Source organism: Rhinolophus sinicus, chromosome 18 (genome assembly GCF_057876585.1).
Source record: "Rhinolophus sinicus isolate RSI-liver-muscle chromosome 18, RSI-T2T, whole genome shotgun sequence".
Taxonomy (NCBI): domain Eukaryota; kingdom Metazoa; phylum Chordata; class Mammalia; order Chiroptera; family Rhinolophidae; genus Rhinolophus; species Rhinolophus sinicus.
The window spans coordinates 91,984,718-92,011,552 of record NC_142518.1 but is presented as its reverse complement, the minus strand read 5'-3'; the positions used below and the strand labels follow the sequence as shown (position 1 = coordinate 92,011,552).

The 26,835-nt window shown below is 33.2% G+C and overlaps 1 protein-coding gene across 3 annotated transcripts in view; it reads left to right on the top strand.

Annotated features, from left to right (window-relative positions):
- Positions 1 to 26,835, top strand: part of ZNF280C (zinc finger protein 280C) — a 63,714-nt gene that overhangs the window by 16,651 nt on the left and 20,228 nt on the right. For all 3 annotated transcript variants that reach the window (XM_019717007.2, XM_074323340.2, XM_074323338.2), the window contains 10 exons: positions 3,822 to 3,968; positions 6,219 to 6,284; positions 6,382 to 6,518; positions 12,211 to 12,325; positions 15,225 to 15,395; positions 15,521 to 15,630; positions 20,463 to 20,683; positions 23,769 to 23,926; positions 24,607 to 24,707; positions 25,468 to 25,614. In XM_019717007.2, the coding sequence (XP_019572566.2) occupies positions 3,822 to 3,968; positions 6,219 to 6,284; positions 6,382 to 6,518; positions 12,211 to 12,325; positions 15,225 to 15,395; positions 15,521 to 15,630; positions 20,463 to 20,683; positions 23,769 to 23,926; positions 24,607 to 24,707; positions 25,468 to 25,614 (1,373 nt within the window). The remainder of the gene's footprint in view (positions 1 to 3,821; positions 3,969 to 6,218; positions 6,285 to 6,381; positions 6,519 to 12,210; positions 12,326 to 15,224; positions 15,396 to 15,520; positions 15,631 to 20,462; positions 20,684 to 23,768; positions 23,927 to 24,606; positions 24,708 to 25,467; positions 25,615 to 26,835) is intronic.

The following is a 26,835-nucleotide window of genomic DNA, read 5'->3' as shown; positions in this document are numbered from 1 at the left end:
TGCCTGACTTTGCTTAGCCCATAGATTATTGTATGTTAATTGCTGACTGCATATCTAGTAGATTACTGTGTGTAGGAAGAAATACAAAGAAAGATAAATATGTTGTTCTTCACTCGCAAGAAGCTTACTTTGGAGTTAGATGTACGAGTATTCAATTAAAACACATTAATAGTGAGCAGTTTGAGATCATATACAGTAAATATTGAATTGGGTGGCATAGACTATCAATGTAGCAAGAGGTGGAGGAAAAACAAGGTCTAATGGTTTATTGAGGAAGTTGGAATTGAACTTTTGGAATTGAACTGGAATCGAAGAGTTGGGAAGAGGCAGGAAACTGATATTTTGTTGAATATCTCCTTGAAGTTAGGTACTTAATATGGCATTTTCCTGAATTTACCTTACCACTTTGATTAGGTAGGGAGTATACCCATATTAGAAGTAAGGAAACAGATTCAAGTAATTTCTCCAGGGTCACATGATTAGAAATGGTAAAATAAAGATTTGAGCTATTCAATTTAATGTCAAGTTCATGCTTTTTCTACAATACTTGAGTAATGTGAACAGTGTAGGTTAAGGAGAAAGGATATTTTAGATGGAAGAAGCAGTATAAATGAGGGTTCCAAGGGACACAATGAGGATGGTTTTTTTCAAGGACTCAGAATATGCAAATGCTAAACTACCAAGTACTTTTTAATTTTACTTAGATCTGTGTGTGTGTATTTTTAATCATATGTTGTTTAGAAAAGAAAGGGGTCTGTTCATAAAATTGGTTATATTTGGAAGAATGGGAAAGATTTTTTTTATGGTAGGTGGACTACTAAACATTAAACAACATTATTCTAAGAAATGATTTTGGCATACCTGTATAGAAGGGGAAATTAAATTAAAAATTTTAAAAGAATAGCACCAATTTGTTAAGGTGTTTATTTTGTATGTAAGGTGTATGTATTGTATGTAATTTTATATACCTTTTCGTTTTGAGTTAAAAGTAGAAATGACTTTTTTTTTAATTTATTGGGGTGACAATTGTTAGTAAAATTACATAGATTTCAGGTGTACAATTCTGTATTACATCATCTATAAATCCCATTGTGTGTTCACCACCCAGAGTCAGTTCTCCTTCCATCACCATATATTTGATCCCCCTTACCCTCATCTCCCACCCCCAACCCCCTTACCCTCTTTATCTAATAAAATTACCTTTAGATATTACTGCACTTAAAAGATGAAGATATCATTGTTTAAGCCGGAACCCTAGAGTTATTATTTTAGTAGGTTGGTGCAAAAGTAATTGTGTTATTTGCAGTTTTTAACCTTTTAAACTGCAATTATTTTTGCACCAACCTAATATTTTCATTTTTCAGTTGTTTCCCATTCATACCTCATTCCATATACCTAGCATCATTTATGTCTATCCCTATTTCTACCGGTGGTGCCAAAAAAATGTGCACATATGACCTGTATTCATCTTTTGTTATTGGTATATATTGAGTATTAGAATTTTAGTACAGTTTTTTCCTTTCTTAAAATGTGTATACATTTTTTGGCACCATCTGTATTATTTTAATTTAGGTGCTCCCTCAGTACCTTTTTTTAAAACCAGAAGAATACATGAGTAGGTTTAAAAAGACAAATAATCTGGAAGTTATAAGTTAAGTTGCATTAACCACAGTTTCCTGAAGGTGGAGAAAGCGGGCAAGAGGGGTCTGCACATGGGTGTGCATGCGTTTTGGGCCTATATACTCTGTTTTCTCAAGGCATCCACTTTCATTAGTTTAGCTGTTTTTCTAATATTTTCATATTTCTAAAATTTAAAAACATACTGCAGTCTCTTCAGTCATTCATTTTTGCCATTATCTAATGATCTTTCTATCGAACAATATGAAGACTTGAGTTTTCTTACACTTACTCCTCCCTCCAAGCATCCTAATGTAGTTATATCTCAATTTTTGGTTAAATCATATTTGATGTCTTTATTATGATGACCATAATAAATATTGTTTGCTGATGACCATACTACTATGGTATTAATATGTTATTGATACATTTACATTTTCTCTTTTTTAAATATATCATTTTTATTTTTTTTAATTTGCTAAATTTTATTAAAAGCTGTAGCCAAGTCATTTCATACCCTTCTATAGTGTCTTAACTCGATTTTATATATGGTAAAACTTGTCTGGTAATCTAACAATTTAATTTTATGTGTGTGGGGGGGGCGGGGGATCTTCTGGGAGTAATGTTCTGCTCTAGTTTGCCTGGTTGCTCTCTATGCCTATTGAACAACTATTGTCATGGGACTTTCTTTTGTCTTTGTATTGTGTTAAATGTCAAGTTTTCTGCATTCTGTCTTCCTCCTTCCTCCTTGTGTCTCAGATTTTGGTGGAGTCTTGCTAAGAAAGAAAGGGTGAATGGGAGGTAAATTTTGTGTGATGTTGCTGGTCTTTATTCTTGATGAAAGAATATGTACCTCATGCTTGACAAAAATCTTGGCTGGGTATAGAATTATAAACTGAAAATTATTTTTACTAAGACTTTTGAGAGCAGTATTCTAATTTTCTTCTCTCTCAGATTTTACAATATTACCTTATCTCTGGGATTCTGAAATTTCACAATATGTCCCTCTACTGTAGGAAATTTTCTAAATTGAGCTAGGTGCTGGTGGGCCCTTTCAATCTGGAAATTTATGTCCTTTGAACTGTGAATTTTTCTTGTATTTTTTTTTTCCTTTGAATACATCCCCTCTCCTTTTTCTTTATTCCGTTTCAGGAACTTTTATTAAATGAGTTGTACCTTTGAAATTGATTTTCTGATAATCTTGTCTTCTCTATTTTGTGTACACACACACACACACCTGTCTTTGTTCCATTTTTGGGACATTTACTCAACTTTGGCATTTGATTTTCTTGTTTGTTTGTTTTTTGTTTCTTTTAACTGAATTTTGGCAATCTTTTTTAATAGGATTTTAAAATAGATCTGAATATATTTTTGTGTGTATGTTTATAATCTTTTTCTGAATGTTACTTTTTTAACATTCTTGTTTTATCTCTAAAAATGCTAATTATATTATCTCTAATATTTTCTCCTGCCCTGTATATTATCTCTGTTTCCTTTAAGGTCTTTTAATTTGTTGCTTTGGCCTTTTACATTAGAGGTTTTAGTCCTATTTCTGGTGCTCCATCCATATTTAAGAATGAGGCACTAAAATGATTGCTAGGAGCTCTGTGTGCTTAGTCAGCGCTTGTAGGCTGGTGGTATTCACAGTATGTTCTTTGCTTAGTTTCTTCAGGTGAGAAATGTCTAATCTGCTCTGAGATGGAATAAGCCTCATTTAATTACCCTGCTCTCATTGTAACACCTCATCTCTGATTTGCTCTGTGCCTATTATTCCTCAGTCTAGTTCAGGTTTTCTATTATGTCTTCCACCTGTTGCTTCTTATTCTTAGTTTGTCTCCCTTTTGTTAATACAGAATTTTGTGGGGGGTTTTTCCAGGTAATAGTCAGGTATAATTATTTTCACAGACATAACCATATTCTAGTCATAAAACTGAAGCTCAGTTTGATTAGATTTGACTGTTCCTAAAATTTATTGGCCACTATAAATAACTACTGTCATCCATTATCTAGCTAGCTCGCTTAATTTTACTAGTGTAGATCTTAGAGATCGAGTTTTGAGTTTCTTCATTTGCTACCGTGTACTGTCTACAAATATCAATTCAGTTATTGCTATTAGGATTATTAAAATGCACATTAAATGTCATACTATGTGTTGAAAAAATGTATTTAAAAATAAGATTTGCTTTTCTCCTTTGGAAAATTAGATAATTCAAAAATGGCAGGACTCTTTATGGAATGTGAAGAGGAAGAACTGGAACCGTGGCAGAAGAAAGTAGAAGAAATTCAGGATGAAGAAGATGATGAGCTGATCTTTGTTGGAGAGATATCAAGTTCAAAACCAGCCATTTCAAGTAAGCTTTCAGTGAAGTAAAGTTTTATAAGATGTTATTTCTAATGGAAATATCTGTAGACCGTCTTATATGTCCTTGTTACTCTGTAAGGTGAGAAAGCACAGATGTGAGGAGGAGCATAGAGATCAGTAAGAATTTCTAAGAATCAGAGGGAGAATGTGGTTGAGGACTTGAGTAAGGAGATGAGAGGTTAACGTATGAGAGAAGAGGAAAATGTTAACTAAGTTAACTAAAGGTTAAGATTACCTAACAGCATTGTAGGCCTTCTGAAATTGGAAATTATAATTTTTAGTGGAGCCAAGTAGCCTATTTACCTGTTTGTTAATTTTTCTTTCTCTCCCTTAAACCCAAATACACCTAGAAAAGGAAGTATTTGGAACACCTGGCTTAAATTTCAGAATACTAAATAAGTTTGTATTAATTTCAGAGGGGGTTCTCACATCCAAGTAACTGCTTCATCACAGTGTCATCTTGATTCATGGCTACAAAATGAACAGGCATTGCATGATTGTACAATCTCTGGTCTGTGTACCAACATGGACTGTGGTTCTGGCCACACCCATCTTCCAGCAATTCCTGATAATATTCAGGAAGGAGGAGGACCTGCTCTTCAGCCACTCTATTTGGACCTCACAGGCAGTCAGTACACTTGATACTCATGGCTTTCCAGCAGAACATGACTAGTACCTTTGTGGATTGTTAGATTTCAGTTAGAGTAATTATATTTAATATTGTTACAACGTTAATGTGAAAATATTGATGATAATATTAAAAGGTCCAATAAAAATGTGTAAAATGCAGAGGAACAACATACTGAATTTCAGAGAAAGAGGAAACAGATTATTTCCTATTATATTTAGTTTCTTTTAAGCAAGGAGAATTTACCAAAGAATGTAGCCAGCATACCAGTGTTTTCTTACTTACCATGACAGTACATAATAGTGTAGTTAAGAGACAAGTTTTTAATTTTCTGAAATCCTAGTTCTTGCTTCTCTTGACTCTCAACTTGGGCTAGCGCTTTTATTCAGTTTTATAAGAGGTAGAATAGTTTATTTTAAAATCTTGTGGCAAATTGAGAGGTGCTAAGTGAAGTACCACTTCAGTTATAAAATGAGCTAGGCATATTAGTATGTTTGTTGTTGATAGTGGAGCAGAATGTTCTCTTCATTGTTGTTTCCTAGTCACTATAATTATTTTTATACTGAAATATTACTATATTCCAAAATTGTTCAAATCATCTTATTGAAAGCATGACAGTTCTGGTTGGATTTATATCAATTGTAGATAACTGTTAACAGTACTTAACAAGAATAATGTGTATTGGTTTTAAGTGATTCTATCAAAAAGAAAGTTGACTCCAGTGAAATTCTTTTCTGAGTTAACTCAGAATTTAAATTATTTTATTGATGTTTTATGTGTGTGCCATAAAATATTTTAGCATATGGAACCTGAGCTAAATATTTATGTAGAACCACCATGAGGGGCGTTAAAAACTTGTTCAATAGACTACTATCACCAAAAAGACTATAGGAATAGCTCTTTAATGACTTGAGTAAATACTTCTCTTGAATTTCTGAATGAAAACAATATCAAGTAGATTTTTCTCCTAGAAGACTTCTGTAGTGCTTAGTCATAGAGCACTGCATTTCCATTATCATAAAATAACCCTGCTTTTGTATGACCTTTTACTTTATAGAGTTATTTTATGAGATCTGGTTCTTTTCTACTAGGAGGGAGCAAAGGAAATTTTTTGAGGTTTTATGGGATTTTTTTAAATGCTTTGTACCTTTTTCTGATTAGAAATTTTAGCCAAATCTCTACTCTTCCAAATTTTCAGTTGATTCCTCAATAACCAAAAATTATGCATTCATACAGGTACAAGAGTGAGCCATCTTAAACTGATCCAGAGGGTCATGTTAGGCTCACATTGACATTTGGTGTAGTAGTAGATTTGAGATACTCTGTTAAATTCTATGTTCAATTTAGTCTGCAGTCTCTGATAGTGTTCCTTTCAGAACTCAAGAGTAATGGTTTAGTTAATCCAATCAGCTTGCCCATTATGAAATGTCCAGGCTCTTAGAGGTATGGATATAGCATGAGGATTGGAGGGAAGAGCTGGAGTCACAGGAACCCAAGTCTATATTACAACCCATTACTGGTTGTATATTGATATATTTTTGGAAAGTTTTTTCTATTAGCTTAATAAAAACTTGATTCAAATAAATTTTAAAATAAATATATTTTTTGTAGACATTTTGAACAGAGGTAACTCCAGCTCATCCTCAAAGGGAATAAAGAATGAGACACTCAATCAAGGTACAGTATTATACTATTTTAATTTTGAAGTGAAATATTTTGATAAAATTGGTTGTATAGAAAAATATTCAATATATTGTGTAATTTTAAAATACAGGTCTTACTGATGCATTCAAGCCTACAAGTCAACACTACAAAGACCCAACATCAAATCCAGTGGCTGCCCTACCTAGATTTCATCCTGAATCTAAATCTTCACATAGCTCTGTTATTGTTCAGAACGTGTCTAAACCTGTAAGTTTTTCTGAAAATACACAATTAGTTCAGGGATATATTGGATATTATAATACACAGTTAGAATTGTGGACTATCATAGCTAGTCACCATTTCAATAGAAGCATAATCACTATGAGAAAATATCACCATCTTTATAATAGCTCAACCAATACCCAGAGTAATAACTGCAGGGACTAACTAGCCAACCTGTTAATAAATCAGGTAATTATATTTAGCTTAATTTAAATAGAAATAATATTGAAAACTATGCTATCTAAAGGTTAGTAAAAAAAAGTATAATCAGTAATGAATATTTTATAATGGCAAAATTCTTAAGATGGTAAATTGAACCGAGTAGTCTTAATTGGAAGATTGTTCCAAGGTCATTGTTGCTGTTTATTCTGAAAACATACCTTCATAGCTCAGTTTGAAATATTTTTTTAACAGAAGTAATAGATAATGGTAATATTCAACATGTCTTTGACTGTTAATATGGGTCTTTTTTCTAAATGCTATATATAAATTATATCTCATTTAATTCTTGTGACTTCCCTATGAGGTGGGCACAATAATTATCCCCGTTTTATAGTTGAGGAAACTGAGGCTCAGAGAGGCTAAATAATTCACTCAAGTCCACACAGCTGGTAAATGATAGAGCTGAGATTTTAATTCAGATTATCCCAGTTTATAAAATATGCACATTCACACATCTAGCCACACATTTAAGTATATACTTTTAAAAATAGAAGCATTGCCTTCGGGCAATGGTATAGTACACAGACTATTCGGATTCCCTGAGACTCTTTCCAGCGTCCATGAGGTTAAAACTGTTGTCATAGTAACACTATCCCCTTTTTACTTTGTCAACATTTACACTGGTGACACAAAAGCAACGGAGGTTAAAACTACTGGCACCTTAATATGAATCAAGGCAATGGAACCAAACTATACTAGTAGTTTTTGTATTGGTGACCTCCGAGCACCTACCATAGAAAATTTTGACTTTTATTTAAGAATATCTTTAAAGAAGTAATTTTTTTTCTAATTTTATTAACTCTTAACCCTTGAATATACTTCTTTATAAATATTCTGTGTGATCCAATGGATAGTATGCATAAAGCATTTCTGTATCTTCAGTATAAAGTTTTCTTGAGAAAAAGCGCTTGTGTGATTTAATTGCAAACTGAACTCACTGCCTTTTTCAATGGAATGTCATTTTTACTTGAAAGGATAACTGACAAAACACCATGTATTAATTATTGCTGCATAACAATAGTACCACTAACTTAGCAGCTTAAAGCAGTATACACTTATTATCTCATGGTTTCTGTGAGTAAGGAGTCAGGGCATGGCTTGACCGGATCCTCTGCTTCAGGATCTCATGAGGCTGCAATCAAGGTGTTGGCCAGAGCTGCAGTATCATTTAATACTGATTCCAAGCTCACTTGGTTGTTGGTGGTATCCAGTTCTTTGTAGGTTGTCAGACTGAGGGTGGCAGTTTTTTGCTGTTGTCAGCCAGAAACTGTTTTCAGTTCCTTGCTGTGTAGGCCTTCCTAACACTACTAGTTGCTTCTTCAAAATCAGCAAGGGAAAGAGAGTCCCCAGCAAGATGAACTATGTAACACTCATTGTATGTCTTGTCATTTTTGCCATATTCTACCGTGTTTCCCCGAAAATAAAACCTAGTTGGACAGTCAGCTCTAATGCGCTTTTGGAGTACAAAGTAATATAAGACCTGGTATTATATTATATTATATTATATTATATTATATTATATTATATTATATTATATCATATCATATATATCGTCTCATATCATATTATATTGTATAAGACCTGGTCTTATAGTAAAATAAGACCCGGTGTCTTATATAAGACCCGGTCTTATATTACAGTAAAATAAGACCGGGTCTTATATTAATTTTTGCTCCAAAAGACGCATTAGAGCTGATTGTCCAGCTAGGTCTTATTTTCTGGGAAACATGGTATTGGTAAGAAGCAATCTGAGATCTTACACATACTCTAGGGGAGATTACACAAGGGTGTAAATATCAGGAAGGAGTCATGGGAGCCACCTTTAGAGTTGTCTGCTATACAGTTTTTCAGTCTTCAAAAATGTACAAAGTGTGCCTGTCACGGAAAAAACAGATAGTATTCTTGCCAATGATAAAATTTGAGCTTTCATGGAAAAATTAGAAGTTTGGTAAATTTGTATCTGCATTTTGAAACACTTATCAGTAATAATATGAGCCTTGGACTAGTAGTTCAAGAAACCTGAACTGAAAATGAGATACTTGAGTGCTGATTCAGACTTTGATCCTAACTAGAGCATTGTCACAACCTCTCTGGGCCTTACTTTCTTCATTTCTAAAATCAGAACCTATACCCAGACCACTGGTTCTCAAACTCTTAAGATCCTTTAAGCATCCATGGGCTGTTTTTAATGTTTTTCTTTTAAAAATAAAAACTTAATAGGTGTACCTGAAGATGGCAGGCTACCAGAAATGCAAAAATTACTTGATTTTAGCTGGAATCAGATTAACTTAGTTTTGTCACGCAGTCAAGCTGTTTTGGGGGTGGGGGGGAAGATAAATCATTATTTAAATGCAGATAAATGAAAACCATTCCTACATTGGACCCAGGGAGAAAGAATAACAAATGGTGGAGGGGTGGTATCTTTCATGTTAGCAAAGTTATAAAGTAGAACTCATTCAAACGCAGATTTTTTTTTGTTTCTGTGGACATGGTTGTTTAATCAAAGCTCCTCAATCAGGTTCCCAATCCTGCTTTAAAAAATAGAGCTTTTGAAAAAATAGGAATTTTTGTCAATTGGTTTAGGGTGAGGCGTGGGCATGATAGATTTTTTTAAAAACTCTCTAGGTGAGTCTGAAGTGCAGCCAGCATTGAGAAGGAAGGGTGTGTATGTGTGTACGTACATATACATATACATTATATTTTTTACCCGAATTAATTGAGAATCTGTGTAAGGGAATTTTCTCTGAAATTTTTAAACTTTTTCATTCTCTTTTTTTAAAAATTTATGTTTCATTAGTTTCAGGTGTACAAAGCAATGCAATAATTAGACATTTAAACCCCTCATAAAGTGATAACCCACCCCTCTGACGTCTTATATAGCGGTTACAATACCATCAACTATCTTCCCTATGTTGTACTTCACATCCCGTGACTATATATACTTATATATTTAGTTATAGGTGACATTCAATATTATTCTACTACAGCTACAGGTGTATAGCGCATTGGTCAGGCATCTCCACAGTCTATGACCTGATCCCCCTGATAAGTCCAGTGCCCATCTGGCACCTTACATGATCTTCACAACATTGTTGATTATATATCCCATACTTTATTAACTACCAATTTGTATTTCTTAATGCCTTCACCTTTTTCACCCTGTCCCCAACCCCATTCCATTCCCATCTGTCACCCTGATAGATCTAGTACCCATCTGGCACCATACCTAGTTATTACAGTTTTATTGACTATATTCCTTATGCTATATCCTACATCCCCATGACTACTGTGTAACAACCAATTTGTACTTCTTAATCCCTTCCCCTTTCACCCATCCTTAACCCCCCCTCCCATCTTAAAGAAGTCCCTCTAAGATTCCTTGTAATACTTGTTTGATGGTGATGAACTCCTTCAGCTTTTTCATGTCTGGGAAGGTCCTTATCTGTTTCAATTCTAAATGACAGCCTTTCTGGGTAGAGCAATCTTAGTTGTATGTCATTGCTTTTCATCACTTGGAATATTTCCTGCCACTCCCTTCTTGCCTGCAAAGTTTCTGTTGAGAAATCAGCTGACAGTCATGTGGGGGCTCCCGTGTAGGTAACTAATCGCTTTTCTCTTGCTGCTTTTAAGATTCTCTCTTTGTATTTAACCTTTGGCATTTTAATTATGATGTGTCTTGATGTTGGCCTCTTTGGGTGTATCTTGTTTGGGATGCTCTGTGCTTCCAGGGCTTGTATGTCCATTTCCTTCACCAGGTTAGGGAAGTTTTCTGTCATTATTTCTTCAAATAGGTTCTCAATTCATTCTCTACTTCAGCAGATCTTTTGAGTAAGCAGGGAGGTAATTATTATTCTTGTAAAGTCAGTGTGATATGGCATAAGGGCACAGGCTTTGTAATCAGGCCAACTTAGGTTCTCATTCCAGCTTTATCATCAATAACAAGCTGGGTTGTACTAGGAACCTTACTTAACCATACTTAAATTTACCTATTTATAAAATGGGAGATAATAGTAGGTCTTTATTACTACTATTGTGACAACTGCTTGATAAAATACATGTACTGTGAAAGAGGCAAATACATTTTAAATGGACAATAATTGGTAGCTCTTATTTCATTTGGAAAGGTAAATGACTTGAATCTCAGAAGTGACTTGCCCACGGTTTCATAGTTAAATGGACAGGTCTTCTGAATCCCAGTGTATTGCCTATTGTACTTTGCCATTGTATTTGGTATCTTTCTGAACTATTTTATGAGATTTAAAAAATTCCCAATTGAGGAATTGTTTTAACATCTTATTTGTTGAATAATGTGTCTGCTCTCTGAAGTGGTACTTAATTGACCAGAGTTATCACCTAGGAAAGGATTTAAAGTACTAACTTGATTAGGAAGAACTTCTGTTAAAGAACTATTTTGGACATTGCTAGTGAATATTTTCCATTTTGCGGGCAAATATTTGGAGAAAATATTTACCTTGAAGTAAGATTATGCTTGGTCACATTTAAGTCACATGGCCATTATTGATTTTATATAATACACATTAAGGCACAAATGCAGAAATCTGCCTGATATACCTCAAATTCTAGAAATGGAATGGTTTGGATCACTTCAATATCTGTCTCCGTAACTTCTTAACAAACCCATGTCAACAGAAAACTTAGTAGCAAAGTAAAATTCTTAAAACCTGATTGTCTTTCAACTTTTAAACACAAAGCACTGAAACAAGATTCTTATATTCCCATTATAAAGGTAATGTGCATGGTGGGATAGAAAAGAAACAGAAGAAAATGCGTACTGTATTTTGATTTTGTTTTCTGCAGATGGTTAGTGTGGTATATGGAATATATTAATCAGGACTATATTTTATACACAGATATCTGTCCCTCTTTTTTCACTGAAATTTATATTGGAAACATTTTTTCTGTGTCTTTGGATATTTCTCAAAAACATGATGTTGCATGATAGTCTGTCATTTAATTTATTTAACCATTCCTCAATTGTTGGACATACAGGTTTTCATTTTTTGCTATAATAAATAATTCTCCATTAAATATTTTCATTTCATTAGCATGAATTCTTGGAAGTGGAATATTTCAAATAATTGGATCAACTCTTAAAGCCCTGGATAGATACTGCCAAAATTTTCTTGCAGGAAATTTTTTCCAAAATATAACTTCTACTTTGCCAATCATATTATCATTATGTTTTAATTTTAACTTTTTATGTCAAATTAATTTTAGATTTCCAGAAAAATTATAAGAATAATAATAATTCAGAGAGTTCTCATAGTATACTCCTTACCCAGTAGATGCTAATTTTGACAGAGAGTAATAATTACCTTTGTGTTTTATAATTTATTAGTAATTGAATCATTGAGGTTATCTATATAGTATTGACATACAGGTAAAATTACCTTTATAAAAGTTTACAAAACAAAATAATTACAACTTTTTACAGGACTTTACAAAGAACTCATCACAAGTTGAATCGGATGATTCTTCAGATTTACTGTTTGACTTGACCCAGGATACAATACCACTCTCCCAAGAGGGATCAACAATTTGTATAGAAGGTTTGGTTTAGCGCTATTTATAAATATAATAAAAAGAGAACTGATGAATATACATTTGGAATGAATTTCTATTTTGAAGCCCATACCTTCATGTTACGTTTTTCGTATATTGTAAGATGGAAGCTAAAAGTTCCTGAGTGCCTTTCTTGGATGATTTTGTATAAAATTGTATTTAATAATAGAATATTTTATTTATTTCTATTAAGTTGGCTAACATGTATTCTTTGAGCTCATTCTCACTTGGAACCAGCCATGGGATGAAAAATTCTTAATATAATTTCTGTGAGTCAGGGAAGTGACTTGATACCCTAATACTATGGGGTTTTTTTAAAAATATTATTTGGAAGGTCATTAGTATGAGAAAAGTGCATGGTTATATTAATAGTTGATTTCTTCATAGACTCAGTGTGTTTCTATCCAAATAAATGCTGTAGGTGTGATAATTAAACATGATTATAGAGTAGTATTATAAAATGGCAGTACTAAAGAAATAATTTGCACAAAGTAAGTACTCACTAAATATCCGTTTGAGAAATAATGAAAATTTCTAATTGAAGAAGTACAGTTCTTTCATTGTATACCTCAATAAAGTTCTTCATTATTATGAAATAAATTAGTATGTCTTGAAGGAATTTTATCTAGTTGAAAAATCCTTATAATCAAAGCAATTACTATTTCTATATTAGCAAATTTGATATATTTCACTAAATGGAGAGAGGTAAACAATAATTTTTTGGATGTTTAAATTGTTTACTAACAAATTAGTATGTATTTGCCAAATCAAGATAGTAAGAAATTTATAGTAATAAGTGTACCAAAAATGTTTTCCTGTTTTGATAATAGTTTGATATTCACCTGTCTAGGTGTCACTTATATAGTTAGTAAAATAGCCAAGAACCAAAATAAACTAGGATATAAAATACTTGTCTGAAATATGATTTTATAAAGCACATGGTCTTTATTCAAAGAAAAATCCAGAATTCTTGAAGCTTCTAGGAGATAAAGACAGTGACTTCTGCTCTCTCTACGTTGTAGTACTGTGGGGAGTGGAACATTGCCCTAATAGTAAATAGCGTTATAGTTGATCAGAAAGATAGAAATTTCAGCCTCTATTCTAAAGATTTTTGTGGACTTTATCAAGTCACCTACCTTCTTTACACCTAATTTTCTCATGTTATTAAAATAGATACTTTTATTTTTCTTACATAATGCATTCATTCTTCAGACATGAAATAAGCCATTTGGAGATACAATTTTAATTCTCACTCTGCTTATCTCAGCTTTTTTGAGGCTCAGATGAGATAAGTGAGAAGTGAGGAATGCATTGTAGCCTTTAAGGACTTGAAAATAAACAGTTGTTAATATGATAATTATGAGCGCTAATGTGTGCTATATGTTCAGAAGAATGATTAATGGACTTCTGTCTAGGATGATCATGGGTTCTTGGAGAATGTTGGATTTGAACTTGATTTTGAAGAATGAAAATTTTTTATTGGCCCCGTTGAGGATAGTGAAGAGCACAAGCTAAAGGCAACAGATACAAATAGTTAAAGAGTAAGAATTTAAAACTATTGAGTTCAGAATGATTTTATTTAACTTGGAGATTTACTCATGCTTTAAAAATTTATATATAAAACAGTCTATTTTTATTATACAGCCTGCTAGATAATCAGTTGCCTAGTCCAAAATACCAGCAGTCATTGGTTGTTGAAGTAACCTAAACATCTAACAAGAATGTTAGTGTGATTATAGAGAAATCAGTCCCGGGTGCCTGCAGTATAGCTGTCAGGACTCATGTGCTTAAGGATGGATAAAAATCACTTCTATGTCATCTCAAAGAATGAAACACAAATTTGGCAGAGGAGCCAATTAATGTAATGCTCTTATTTTCCTGGCTTGTATCCTACTGTTTCTACTATTAGTGTACAGTTAGGAGCATTAAAATATGATATGCAGTTTTAGAATCTGTATCACGCAGTTGTGTTATTTTCAAAAGGCCTTTTGCCAGATCTGGTTATAGCCTAAATAGCCCCACTTCTCTTGTAAATGCCCTCAATTACATAATCCTTCAGCCTTTAAGGTGATGGTTTTCAAACTCAAAACTTTTTAGCAATGAAACCTCTATTCAAACAAAATTTTATTTGAAAGTCTAATTTTAAAAAAAAGGTAAAAGGGAAGTTTCTCTATTTCACATGCCCACTGACATGCCCTTAAGACAGAACCATTAGACTTGGGAACATAGTTTGAATTTTCACATGTATGAGTGAGGTATTATCAGTCAAGATTAGTTGTTCCTATTTTGACATAGGGAATAAACAGATAATTCAAACTACCAGTCAGGTTGTTAAGTGGAAGAAGAACCAACTTGAATTTTCCATTAGAAAAAAAAGTTATTTTTTTTTCAGTATCTTAAAGGGTTTCTCTAAATTTTTAGACTAGAAATTGGTTTTGTTTACAAACTCAAATGCATTTTAAGCATCTAAAGATAAATTCATTTTTTGGAACTGAGCTTAGAGTAGTCTCTGTGCTTTAATTTTTTTCCTTGGGATTTTTTTTTTTTGTTCTGACATTTTGCGTGGTACCTATTTATATACATCTTTATTTGAAAGCATCTTTAGAATTTTCTTGAATAAAAAGTTTATTTCATAAATTGTTCAAATACGTTTAGTTCATAATAGCTATTTGTGCAATTTCTTTCTACTTATTGATTACATACATTTTGATCATTCTTTATTGTCATCTGTATGATGTGGTAGTTCAATTAGATCACCTTTACTTTAGCTCCAAAGTATTTTTATATACTTAATTTTAAAGGTAAGGCTATTTTAGTAGCATTTGTAAGCAGTGTTCTATACTAAAGAATTTACAAATAACTTTTTGATTATTTAAATTTTTGTAGCTCTGGATGAAAATCTGCCTGTAAAAAAACGTTCTACTGCTTCTGAAGTAAACAGAGTTAAACCTAAAAAGCCAAAGACCAGTGAAGATGGTTCTGAAATAAATTCTTATGCTTCATTATCTTTAGACAACTCTCCTTCAATGACATCCTCCCCTGTTATGACATCAGAAGGTAATCTGGCATATAAAAAAAACAAAGTATATTATTTATACATCAATTTTAGAAATGATGGTAAATTGTAAAACTATTATTAAAAAAGAAAAAATTGAGTCATAAAAATCCTTAATTTGTTTTAGGTACAGTTACCTCATCAACTGAATATAAAACTGGAAAGCCTTTTCAAAGATCTTGTCCAAAGTGCAGTGTTCAGTTCAATCTTTTGGATGCTTTGAAATATCACATGAAGGTAAAACTTCTTCAAAATTTGATTTTTAAAACTATTCACAAATCTGACAATATTAAGGATTGATATATATATATATATATATATATATATATATATATATATATATATATATATATATATATATATATTAAATGCTAGAATGTCCAGATATTTAGACAACAAAGCTTCTTATTGGTATTTTCATATAACTTAAGGAAAAATTGATATTTATAATGATACTTGATGTTTGTATATTTTGCACTACAGATGGAAAAAGAAAAGAAAGGGCTTGGTGGTTTCTTAGTTACTTTTTAGTTTAATTTGGGGAGTGTTATAGTTCATATGATTCAAAAAGTATAAGAAGGTATACGAGGTGTGATCAAACAATGCAGTGAATATTTAAATTTAAAAAATATTGCAATAAAAGACACATTGCCAGGGGGCGGATGGGAGGCTCAGTTGGTTGGAGCGTATCCTCTCAACCACAAGGTTGCCGGTCCGACTCCCACAAGGGATGGTGGGCTACGCCCCCTGCAACTAACAATGGCAACTGGACCTAGAGCTGAGCTGTGCCCTCCACAACTAGGATTGAAAGGACAACAGCTTGACTTGGAAAAGTCCTGGAAGTACACACAGTTTCCCAATAAAAAATCCTGTTCCCCTTCCCCAATAAAATCTTTAAAAAAAAAAAAAAAGGTACATTGCTGTTAACCCCGTCCCAAATACTCCCCCTTGCTTCGAACACACTTATCCCATCATTCTTGCTACTTTTTTAATTAAAATTTATTGGGGTGACAATGATTAGTAAAATTATATAGGTTTTAAGTGTACAATTCTGTAATACATCATCTGTATATCACATTCTGTGTTTACCAGCAAGAGTCAGTTCTCCTTCCATCACCATATATTTGACCCCGTTTACCCTCAGCTAACAACTCCCTCCCCCCTTACCCTCTGGTAACCACTAAACTATTGTCTGTGTCTATGAGTTTTTCTTAGTTTGTCTTGTTCCTTTGTTTTCAGTTTTATATCCCACATATCAGTGAAATCACATGGTTCTCGACATTTTTTCTGAAGCAGTTCTAGAAGTCCTCTATCATGACTGTCTTTAGTTGTGCTGTCGTGGCTGTCTCCATGTCCTGAATCACTTTGACTTTGGGGAAGAGCCAGAAGTCACACGGTGCTAGATCCAGTAAATAACGTGGATGAAGACACATCATGATGTTTTCATTTGACAGAAATTGCCGTGTATAAGAAGCGAAGTGTGACACGGAGCGTTGTCATGATGCAGGATGATTTACGACACACTTTAAAACACACCTACTCTCAACTGTAGCTCGCACCTGACTGACGGCACCAAAGAAGTTGAAACTTGTCACACACTGTTACTAAGGTTTGACACACTGCTTCCCGTATTAAAGATCCCTGCCTTTCCGTTGGATGGCACTTGGCAGCAGCATTCACCGTATGTTTTTATCACGACGGAAAGGCTTCGTGTCACACATTGTTATAGAACACTGTAAGCAGTGTTCTATACTAAAGAATTTACAAATAACTTTTTTATTATTTAAATTTTTGTAGCTCTGGATGAATTGCCATACCATTGCTTTTGGTATGGCAATTTCTGTCAAATAATAGCATTATGGTGTGTCCTCATGCACCTTATTCACCTGATCTGGCACTATGTGACTCCTGGCTCTTCTCCAAAGTCAAAATGACCATGAAAGGTAAATGTTTTGAATTGATTCAGGACCTCAAGGCAGCCACGACAGCACAACTAAAGATACTCATGAAAGAGGACTTCCAGAACTGCTTCAGGAAGTGGCAAGAATGATGGGATAAATGTATTTTAAGCGAGAGGGAGTATTTTGTGGGGGATTAATAGCAGTGCGTCTTTTACTGTAATAAATTTTTTATTTAAACATTCACCATATGTTTTTATCATACCTCATACAGTGAGAAAGCTCACCAGTCTCCTTAATACGCCTCGTTCCCAATACAAATAGCAAAGGAAATAATTTTTATTAATTCTGTCCTCTTTGATTTTCTACATATGCAGGTGCACATAAATACATTTTCCATTTTATACACAAACCCATGGCATATTATATATACTTCTACACTTGGAGAAAGTGGCAAACATTCTCTAACATGTAGCTTTTATTTATTGTACCATTGCTTGTGATTAAAACTATGGTAAAGGGCAGGTGGATGCCTCAGTTCGTTAGAGTGCGAGCTCTGAACAACAGGGTTGCCGTTTTGATACCCACATGGGCGAGTGAGCTGCGCCCTCCACAGCTAGATTAAAGACAATGAGCTGCCCCTGAGCTTCTGGAGGGACAGCCAGATGGCTCAGTTTAGAGCGAGAGCTCTTAACAACAAGGTTGCCGGTTCAATTCCTGCATGGGATGGTGGGCTGCACCCCCTGCAACTAAGTCTTGAAAACAGCGACTTGTCTTGGAGCTGAGCTGTATCCTCCACAACTAGATTGAAGGACAATGACTTGGAGCTGATGGGCCCCGGAGAAACACACTTCTTCCCCAATAAAAAAAAAATTAAAAAACAAAACAAAAAACTACAGGAAACCTTTACATTTTAGCTTATACATTTTTATGTATCAGTTACACTTTTGTAATATTACAGTAGGGATTTACATTTGGGGGGAAAAATGTGAATTTTAGATTACTGTGTTTCCCTGAAAATAAGACCTATGCGGACCATCAGCTCTAATGCATCTTTTGGAGCAAAAATTAATGTAAGACCGGGTCTGACCCAGTCTTATAATAAAGTAAGACCAGGTATTGTATTTATTATATTTATTATGTTATGTTATGTTATGTTATGTTGACCTGGTCTTATAGTAAAATAAGACTGGGTCTTATATTAATTTTTGTTCCAAAAAACACATTAATGCAGATGGTCCGCCTAGGTCTTATTTTCTGGGAAATACGGTACTTGTGAATGATCTTCTGCTATTACTATAGTAGATTACTATACAGAGATAAGGTTTTTTTCCAAAGGAAAAATATTTAGAGTATGAATCAAACATCTTAGTGATCTAAGACACATTACTATGCTTTAAAATATTTTATTTAATCCTCAGAAAATTATTTCAGATAGATCTTTTTCTCATTGTTTCATAGCCAATTAATTGGCATAGCTGAAATTCATACTTCAGTCTATGATGGCAAAGCCCAGGTTCTCACACTTTTCTCCCCATTTTGAAAATTATATGGGCTTTTTTCTTGAGTGTTACTTGGAAACTCGAAAATAAGGGGTGTTTGTTTTTAGGGTATGGAATTTGATAGTTATCAATCAGCTACTGTACTAATATGTTATTTAGTTTTCTATATCTTCACTTACCGTGTTTCCCCGAAAATAAGACCTAGCCGGACCCTCAGCTCCAATGCATCTTTCGGAGCAAAAATTAATGTAAGACCCGGTATTATATTCATTACAAGACCCGGTCTTATTTTAATATTTTGTCTTATATTAAAATAAGACCGGCTCTTATATTAATTTTTGCTCCAAAAGACACATTAGAGCTGATGGTCCGGCTAGGTCATATTTTCGGGGAATCACAGTATATTCGTCTACTTGTTCAGTCATGGTTTGAGAAAGCTCTCCAAGTCTCACATTACCACTATTTTCTTTAATATCTTCCAATTCTGTTTTATGGTTGTTGCTATTTAGGACGTAGATAGATCTCTTAACTTCATTGTGAATGTACCTTTTAGCGTTTTTATAAAGTGTTCCCTTTTTGGCCTGAGTTCTATTTTGCTTGATATTAGGCTCACAACCCTTGCTTTCTTATTATGTTCATTTGCCAGTTATATTCTTTATCTTTTTTTTTCAACCCTTCCAAATCATTTTGTTTTTGGTATGTTTCTTGTTTTCACTGGAGTTTTTTTTCTTTTGTGATCTACATGAAACTTTTTTTTCAGTGGTTGAGTTAAACATTTACATTAGTAGGATAGATTTAATTGGCATGATAGGTTTAATTGGTCTTGATTCTATCACAATTTTTGTTGTGCTTTATTTTTTAAAGTGTTTGACTTTGTGGTTGCATTGTGTGTATGTAGTTTGTGTTTTTAGGAAAGTTTATATTTTTGCTATCTAGTTATTCTTAAAGAATTCTTCTAGACAAAATGCTACAACTAAAAATTGTGTACAATAAGTGAATTGGTTTCATCTCATTGGAAATAAAAAGCTCATATATGAAAATATTCCCTATTAGGGTCAGTTTATGTGCAGTCTTGATTTTATTCATGAAGTTGATTTCCCCTTCAGATATTTCAGCATCCCAGACAGAATGTGTTGAGGTTTTCAATATGTAAATGATGCTTCTTTCTTTTTGTCCCATACATTTTCTAGCACCTTGAGTCTGGGGAATGTCAGGTTACCTGTGCTCAAAGTCCAGTTCCAAGCAGGCTTTACTGAAATGCTACTATGTTATTTGATAATTAAGCATATACATAATGGTATATAAAACTACCTTCCTTTTTAAGCTATATCTTGACACAGATATAAAATGTATGATTTTGTCCAAGGAACAAATTATGTTTAGATGTTTGCATCTGAAAAGTTTAATTACAAGGGAAAAGATTGCTATATAGCCATCCTTGATCTTAAGGTTTTTGAAGTTATTTCTTTATTAAGATAATAAGTGTTTATTGTTTGAATTTTTTAGACTATATAAAGAAAGAAGCCGATATTTTGGTGAATATTTTTCCAGATATATTCCAAGCATAGTTTTACATGATGTGGCCCTAGATATAAACACAGTCATTTTTTGGTATCTGATTTTTAAAAGAGCTATAAATAAAGCTTACATATTTTTTTTTCTCTTTCAGCGTTGTTGTCCAGACATGCTAAATACATTTTTGGAAATGATTAAAGTAGAAATTTCAAGTACTGAAAATAAAGATAAGACTGTTACAGAGAAAGGAAAATTGATTATGTTAGTTAGTGACTTTTACTATGGAAAACATGAAGGAGCTGTTGATGATGAACAGAAGACTTACACAACCTTTAAATGCTTCAGTTGCTTGAAAGTTCTTAAAAATAATATTAGGTATGTAAATATTTATTTATATTTATGTTTTGAAATTAGAATGCCACAGATGTAAATATTGTATCTTTATTTTTCTGTGTCATCCTAGATAAGTGATTTTAACATTTTGTATGAAGAGCAAAGGCAGATTATCTTGTTGAAAGCTTTTGTCCTTGTATTTTAGGAGTTTGACACTTTCAGCCACTTAGTTGCATTTCTTTCACATAAGAAAGGACAAAATTTATTTTAACGTTGGGGAAAATCACTTTTTTCTGTATTTATCATTGAACTAGAAGTTTTCATGAGACATTCTTATTTTTGAGCTACTTTTGAATCTTACTTTTCCTATCACATGATGAACAACTTTGTCCAGTTTGACCTACATACCAGTCTTACTTAATGCCCTAATTTTTCAGTTGCTATTTATATATAATTGTTATCACACTTACTTTGCAGAGAAAGTGATCTTTTGTGGTGATCTTGAGAAGAATACCAGTTCTGTGAAACATGTCTGCTTGGATTTTATAATTTAACACGTTTTTTTTTAATTTAGCACATTTTAAAAGTAGAGGTTTAATTCTTAATAGAATTTCAAAGGTTTATACATGTGTGCTTTCAATTTCAGAAACTTGTACTTTACAATCTTTGAGTTATATGACATATATACATACCTATCATCCTAAGTGAGATAGTAATAACAAAGTAGTAAGACATATTGATTGGTATTTTTCATTGATTATACTGTATAGCCTGACGTTGTTTTTTCAACATTTTATTATAATTTTTTTTTCAAAGGAGGATGCAGCTCACTGTGGCCCATGCGGAGATCCAACCAGCAGTCTTGGTGCTACCAGCACCATGCTCTAACCAACTAAGCTAACCGGCCACCCCTTATAAAATTTTCAAAATATTGCCGTTGAAAAGTTTTTACAGTCAACATCTGTATATTTACCACCTCAATTCTACCATTAACATTTTATTATACTTGTGTTACCACATACTTATTCATCCATAGACCCATCTGATTTTTTTTTATAGTTTTCAGAGTAAATTGCAGATATCAGTGCACTTCCCTTAGGTAAGATACACACACACACACACACACACACACACACACACACACACACACACCTATATTGTGACACACACGTAAACTTTTACTTTTGATAACCATCATTTGTAACTAACATTCTTAAGCAATCGTGCTGGTCATTTCTGAGGCCAGCATTTATTTTATTTTATGGTGAATTCTTGGGTCCAGAATGAAATACATAGAAAAACCCTCAAGTATACTGTAATATATGCCTAAAACTAAATTATGAATGCTATGCTTAGGATAGGGCTTTATAGTTTTTAAAAACCTTTCAAATATTATTCATATGAGTTTTCATACTGTACCTCCTTTTTATGAATCCCTAACCTCCATCAATTGCTAACAGTCCCAGCAGCAGCAGCTTTACAGAAGAGAAATTGTGCTTTGAGATGTAACTCTGAAACAATGTTACGATAGAACTCTGTGACATCCTTCCATATTTTTACCATTTTTATAGTAAAATCAAAAAGTAATATTGGAAAATTTGGTAGAATATGTGCAGAAAAGTGGTTCACTGGTTAAGTTCCTTATTAAACTTAAATATTTTATGTATATAATATTAGAAGTTCTTTCACCAATAGCTTTTTGGTTTTTGCTTTAAGATTAGCCTTTTAATACTACACGAAATTTTCTTTTTTTTGTTTTTTGTTTTTTTGTTTTCATGTCAAAGGACTGGTTACAGATTTATAGATGATCAGAACATCTAGAAATTTTAAGCTAACCATATTTTGTAATATTGAGGAATTTTGTAGCATTTTCAGCATATTACTCAGTACATGAAACCTGAACAGTAAACACTGATAAGGTTAAACAACACTACCTTAATGGTAAAACTAGGATGGTAAATTGATGGTTTTAGAGGGTGGTAGAAGCTAATAGTTCAAGATTTCTACTCTCTGCCCTGTCAACGTGTAGGATAATTTTTTCCTACACTGTCACCAAAACCAATTAGGACTAGTTTATTCTGAGAATAGCCTTGTGAGGGGTTTGCTTTTTACCTCTATATCTGCTGGTTTGAGCAGTGTAAGTAGTATAATAATTGAAAGATAGCTAGTTAAGAGATTATTTTACACAAATAGATTTTTATTTTTTTTAAAGTTATGAGCTGAGAGTTTAATGGCTCATGACCTTTATATGTAAATATTTAGGCAAGATGAGGATTTTTAAAATAGATTTTAATGGAGAGAATGTAAAATGAAAGGAGGAAAAAAAGACATTTCAACATGTACCATAAGCAGTTCCAAAGAGAAGTCGTGTTTTGGAGTTGTGAAAAAATAAATGTGGGGTTGCCGGTTCGATCCTCGCATGGGCCACTGTGAGCTGTGCCCTCCTTTAAAAAAATTTAAAAATTTAAAAAATTAAAAATAAATGTGAAAAGCTCCATGATGATTGCTATCTAGGTTGATGACATCACTTTATTTCAATATTATTTCCTTTAAGGACTCATAGTAAATGACTTAATATTTGGCCCCGTCTTAAAATTGTTATTTTGATTGAATAACTTTACTTTGAAATTCAGTAAAAAGTTTCAGTAAGCCCTTTGAAATAGATATGCCTATTTGTGTTGTACTCTCTGCCATTGTAGGTCATAATTCCTTCTTCGGGCGTGAAGTCTTTTTGGGCATCTGACAGTAAAATGTAGAACTAAGTGGACGGTGCTAAAATGGTCATAGCCTGCAAGTTAAAATGAACCATTTGTGCTAACAGTAAACCAGTGCCATTAAATAAAACAGTAGGTTTTTGTAAATCTGAAGTGATGAAGAGTTACAGCAAATTAGTGGTATTTCATATTAACTATATCAATGGATTATTTTAAAACAAAGATGCAAAAAAAAATATTTACTGAGCCACTTAATGAAAGTGATTAAAGTGCATACTTTTCTAGAGGACTTTAAGGCTTGGAGATAGTATTTTGAGTAATACAACTGCATTTTTAGCATTATGTTCAGAAACTTTGTGGGGGTTTTTTTGGTTATAAACCTAATATTTGCACCTGTTGACAATTATTTATAGGTTTATGAACCACATGAAACACCACTTGGAATTTGAGAAGCAGAACAGTGAGAGCTGGGAAAGCCACACCACCTGCCAGCACTGTTACCGTCAGTATCCCACACCATTCCAGCTGCAGTGTCACATTGAGAGTACACATACACCACATGAGTTTTCTAGTAAGTCATAATTTCATTGAAGTGCTAAACATTAATGATTTTGATCATCTAAACTATGAGGAATTCTTAAGAACTCTGATAGAAAAATAAGAATTAGACTTTGTCATTAGAGGGCAAAGTTGAAAAACAAGTTTTAACTTGTAGAAACTTTTTTAGTAAAATTACTAAAATTGAAGTCCCTTTTGTAAATAGAAACTTCCATGGCATTGCTCATGCATTGTATATAGGGTACTAACTTAGAAAACTGAGATTCCTTAGTTTGCAAATATGAAATCAATGGTCTTGACTTACACTCTAATAACAAAAGTAACCGCAGTTATAATTAAAAATCCCAGAGTGTGGAGTTAGACAGTTTGGATTCAGATTCTAGCTCTGCCTTTTAATATAGCTGCAAGATCCCAGGCAAGTTACTTAATCTTTCTGTGCCCCAAGTTCCTCATCTGAAAAAATGGGGCTAAAAAGAACAGTACCTCTCTCAGTGATGGGTTGAGAATGAATAAGTAAGCTAAAATAAGTAAAGTCCTTAGAACAGCATTAACGGAGTTAACAACTATAGAATTGTTGGAACCACCATCACTATTACTATTATTACTTGTTGCTGTTGTTATGGATGTACAAAATGAACTTTTTATTTCTATACATCCTTAAAATGGTGTAATGTGTTTTTTTTCCACTTTCAGCTATTTGTAAAATCTGTGAATTATCATTTGAAACAGAACATACTCTTTTACAACATATGAAGGACACTCATAAACCTGGTGAAATGCCATACATTTGTCAGGTACACACACATTTTATCTTGTACTTAGGTGTTTGTTTAAATTTCATGTGTCACAAAATAGTATTGTTCTTGGGATTTTTTTAAACCATTTAAATAAAATGAGTGCTAGAAGTGAACTCTCTCTTTAATAGAGGAAACTCCCTTGGTTTAACTCATGTGTATCAGGGTAGTGGGTTGGATTTGGCCTGTGGGTCATAGTTTACTGACCCCTGTAATAGCCAAAAAAAAAAAAATACTCTGCTGGAGAAAGACAAAGTTGGACTTTCTTACCAAGTAAGGAAGAAGACAGACACGCCAGAAAAATAGGAAATGCTGTTAGTTATGGGGAATTCAAGTAAATGTTTTGGGTCTGGTATTTTTCCAGAATTTGAAGTGGGTTCCAATAAGATAGGAAGATAAATTGCCTTTGTTATATCCTGGGAGCTATTTAAAACCCAAAGAAGAAAATAATCCATTTTATATAGCAGGAAAAGTTTTATAGGACAAGAGGTGTCAGAATTTGAAAATGCAAGTCCAGATAGGGGGTAATAGATCCAAAAAGAAGGTTTAGGAATATATCCCCTGAATGATAACTTTTCTATTTCAAAGATTATCATTATTACTTGCTGTGATAAGATTCTTAATTGTATAGGTAGCAGAGCTGAATTAAATAGTAGTACGTAATGTTCCTCAAAACAAGGGACTCATCATTGCTACTTTAATGTAATTGCATGTCAGTTATGAATTTTCAGGTTAAACTAAACCTTCTTTATATTTCTAGGTTTGCCAGTTTAGATCATCAACATTTTCTGATGTAGAAACTCATTTTAGAGCATCCCATGAAAACACTAAGAACTTGCTATGTCCATTTTGCCTCAAAGTTAGTAGAATGGCAACCCCCTACATGAATCATTACATGAAACATCAGGTGAGATTTTGCAGTTCTTATTTGTTCATTTTGTCTTAGTGAAAAGATGTGTGTGTGTGTGTGTGTGTGTGTGTATCTTCGATCATTGGTTAGATTTGTTCTAGAAGGAAAGCAATGTTATTCCAAATGGCACAATTAATTTACAATTTATGCTGAATTATTTGTGAAACTTCCACTTCTTTTCTTTGTCTGCTTCCTGGTGGTGATGAGGCTCGTGAATAGGGAAAATTCTGAAAGATAAGTAGAAATAGGAGCCGTAAAAGTGGAGGGGAAGAAGGAATATGAATAGAATATTTAGGTTGGTTATTTCAGTTTGTATAATTGTTCAGGGGTCTAAGAGTGGTGGGAATGGGAATGATTTTGAAGGTGGGTAATCATGAACAGGGAAAAGGAGAAGTATGATCTGAGGAAGATAAGACTGAAGACTCATAATCCGGGTTGTTGTTTTTTCTCTTCAAACTTTATTTCCAATTTCTAGTCCACTTTTTATTATGCAAAGACATGTGGTTCTCATCAGTGACCCAGAATAGTCTTTTTTTTAAATAAAGTATTATCCCCCTTTTTATTCCTGTTGTTATCCATGTGTAAACTTATTTATTAAGCATTTATCACTCTTATTGTAAGTTTGTCTATTTTAACATCAGCTTTGTTTTTGGTTTGTTTTATTTTAACTTTTTATTTAAGTGTTTTTCCAGGACCCATCAGCTCCAAGTCAAGTAGTTGTTTCAATCTAGTTGTGGAGGTCGCAGCTCACAGTGGCCCATGTGGGGATGGAACTGGCAACCTTGTTAAGAGCACTGTGCTCTAACCAACTGAGCTAACCGGCTGTCTCCCCAGAATAGTCTTTTGTAGCAGCCAGTGACAAAGGAAACAGCAATGGCACTTATTTCTAGATATGTGAACTATGCCAGAGAATTATATTTAGGTTGTAACTTGTTTCCTGAATTACTTTTGCCAGTTCTGCTATGAAATTTCTGAGATGCCAGTATCAGTGCTTGCACCTTTCCCTTGAATTCTCATTTTATATTTGTTCTTTTCCTGACAGACCATCCTTTATTAGGGCTGAAAACTGATGAAACAGTAAGCCTCTTCTTTAGTATTTGAAACTTAAAATGAATCATTTGGTACCTTTGCCAAAATCAGCAGTCAATGAATTCACTGAATCTGATTATGTAATCAAGTTTTGTCTTCTCACTGATCAGCTCATTACATTTTCTTATA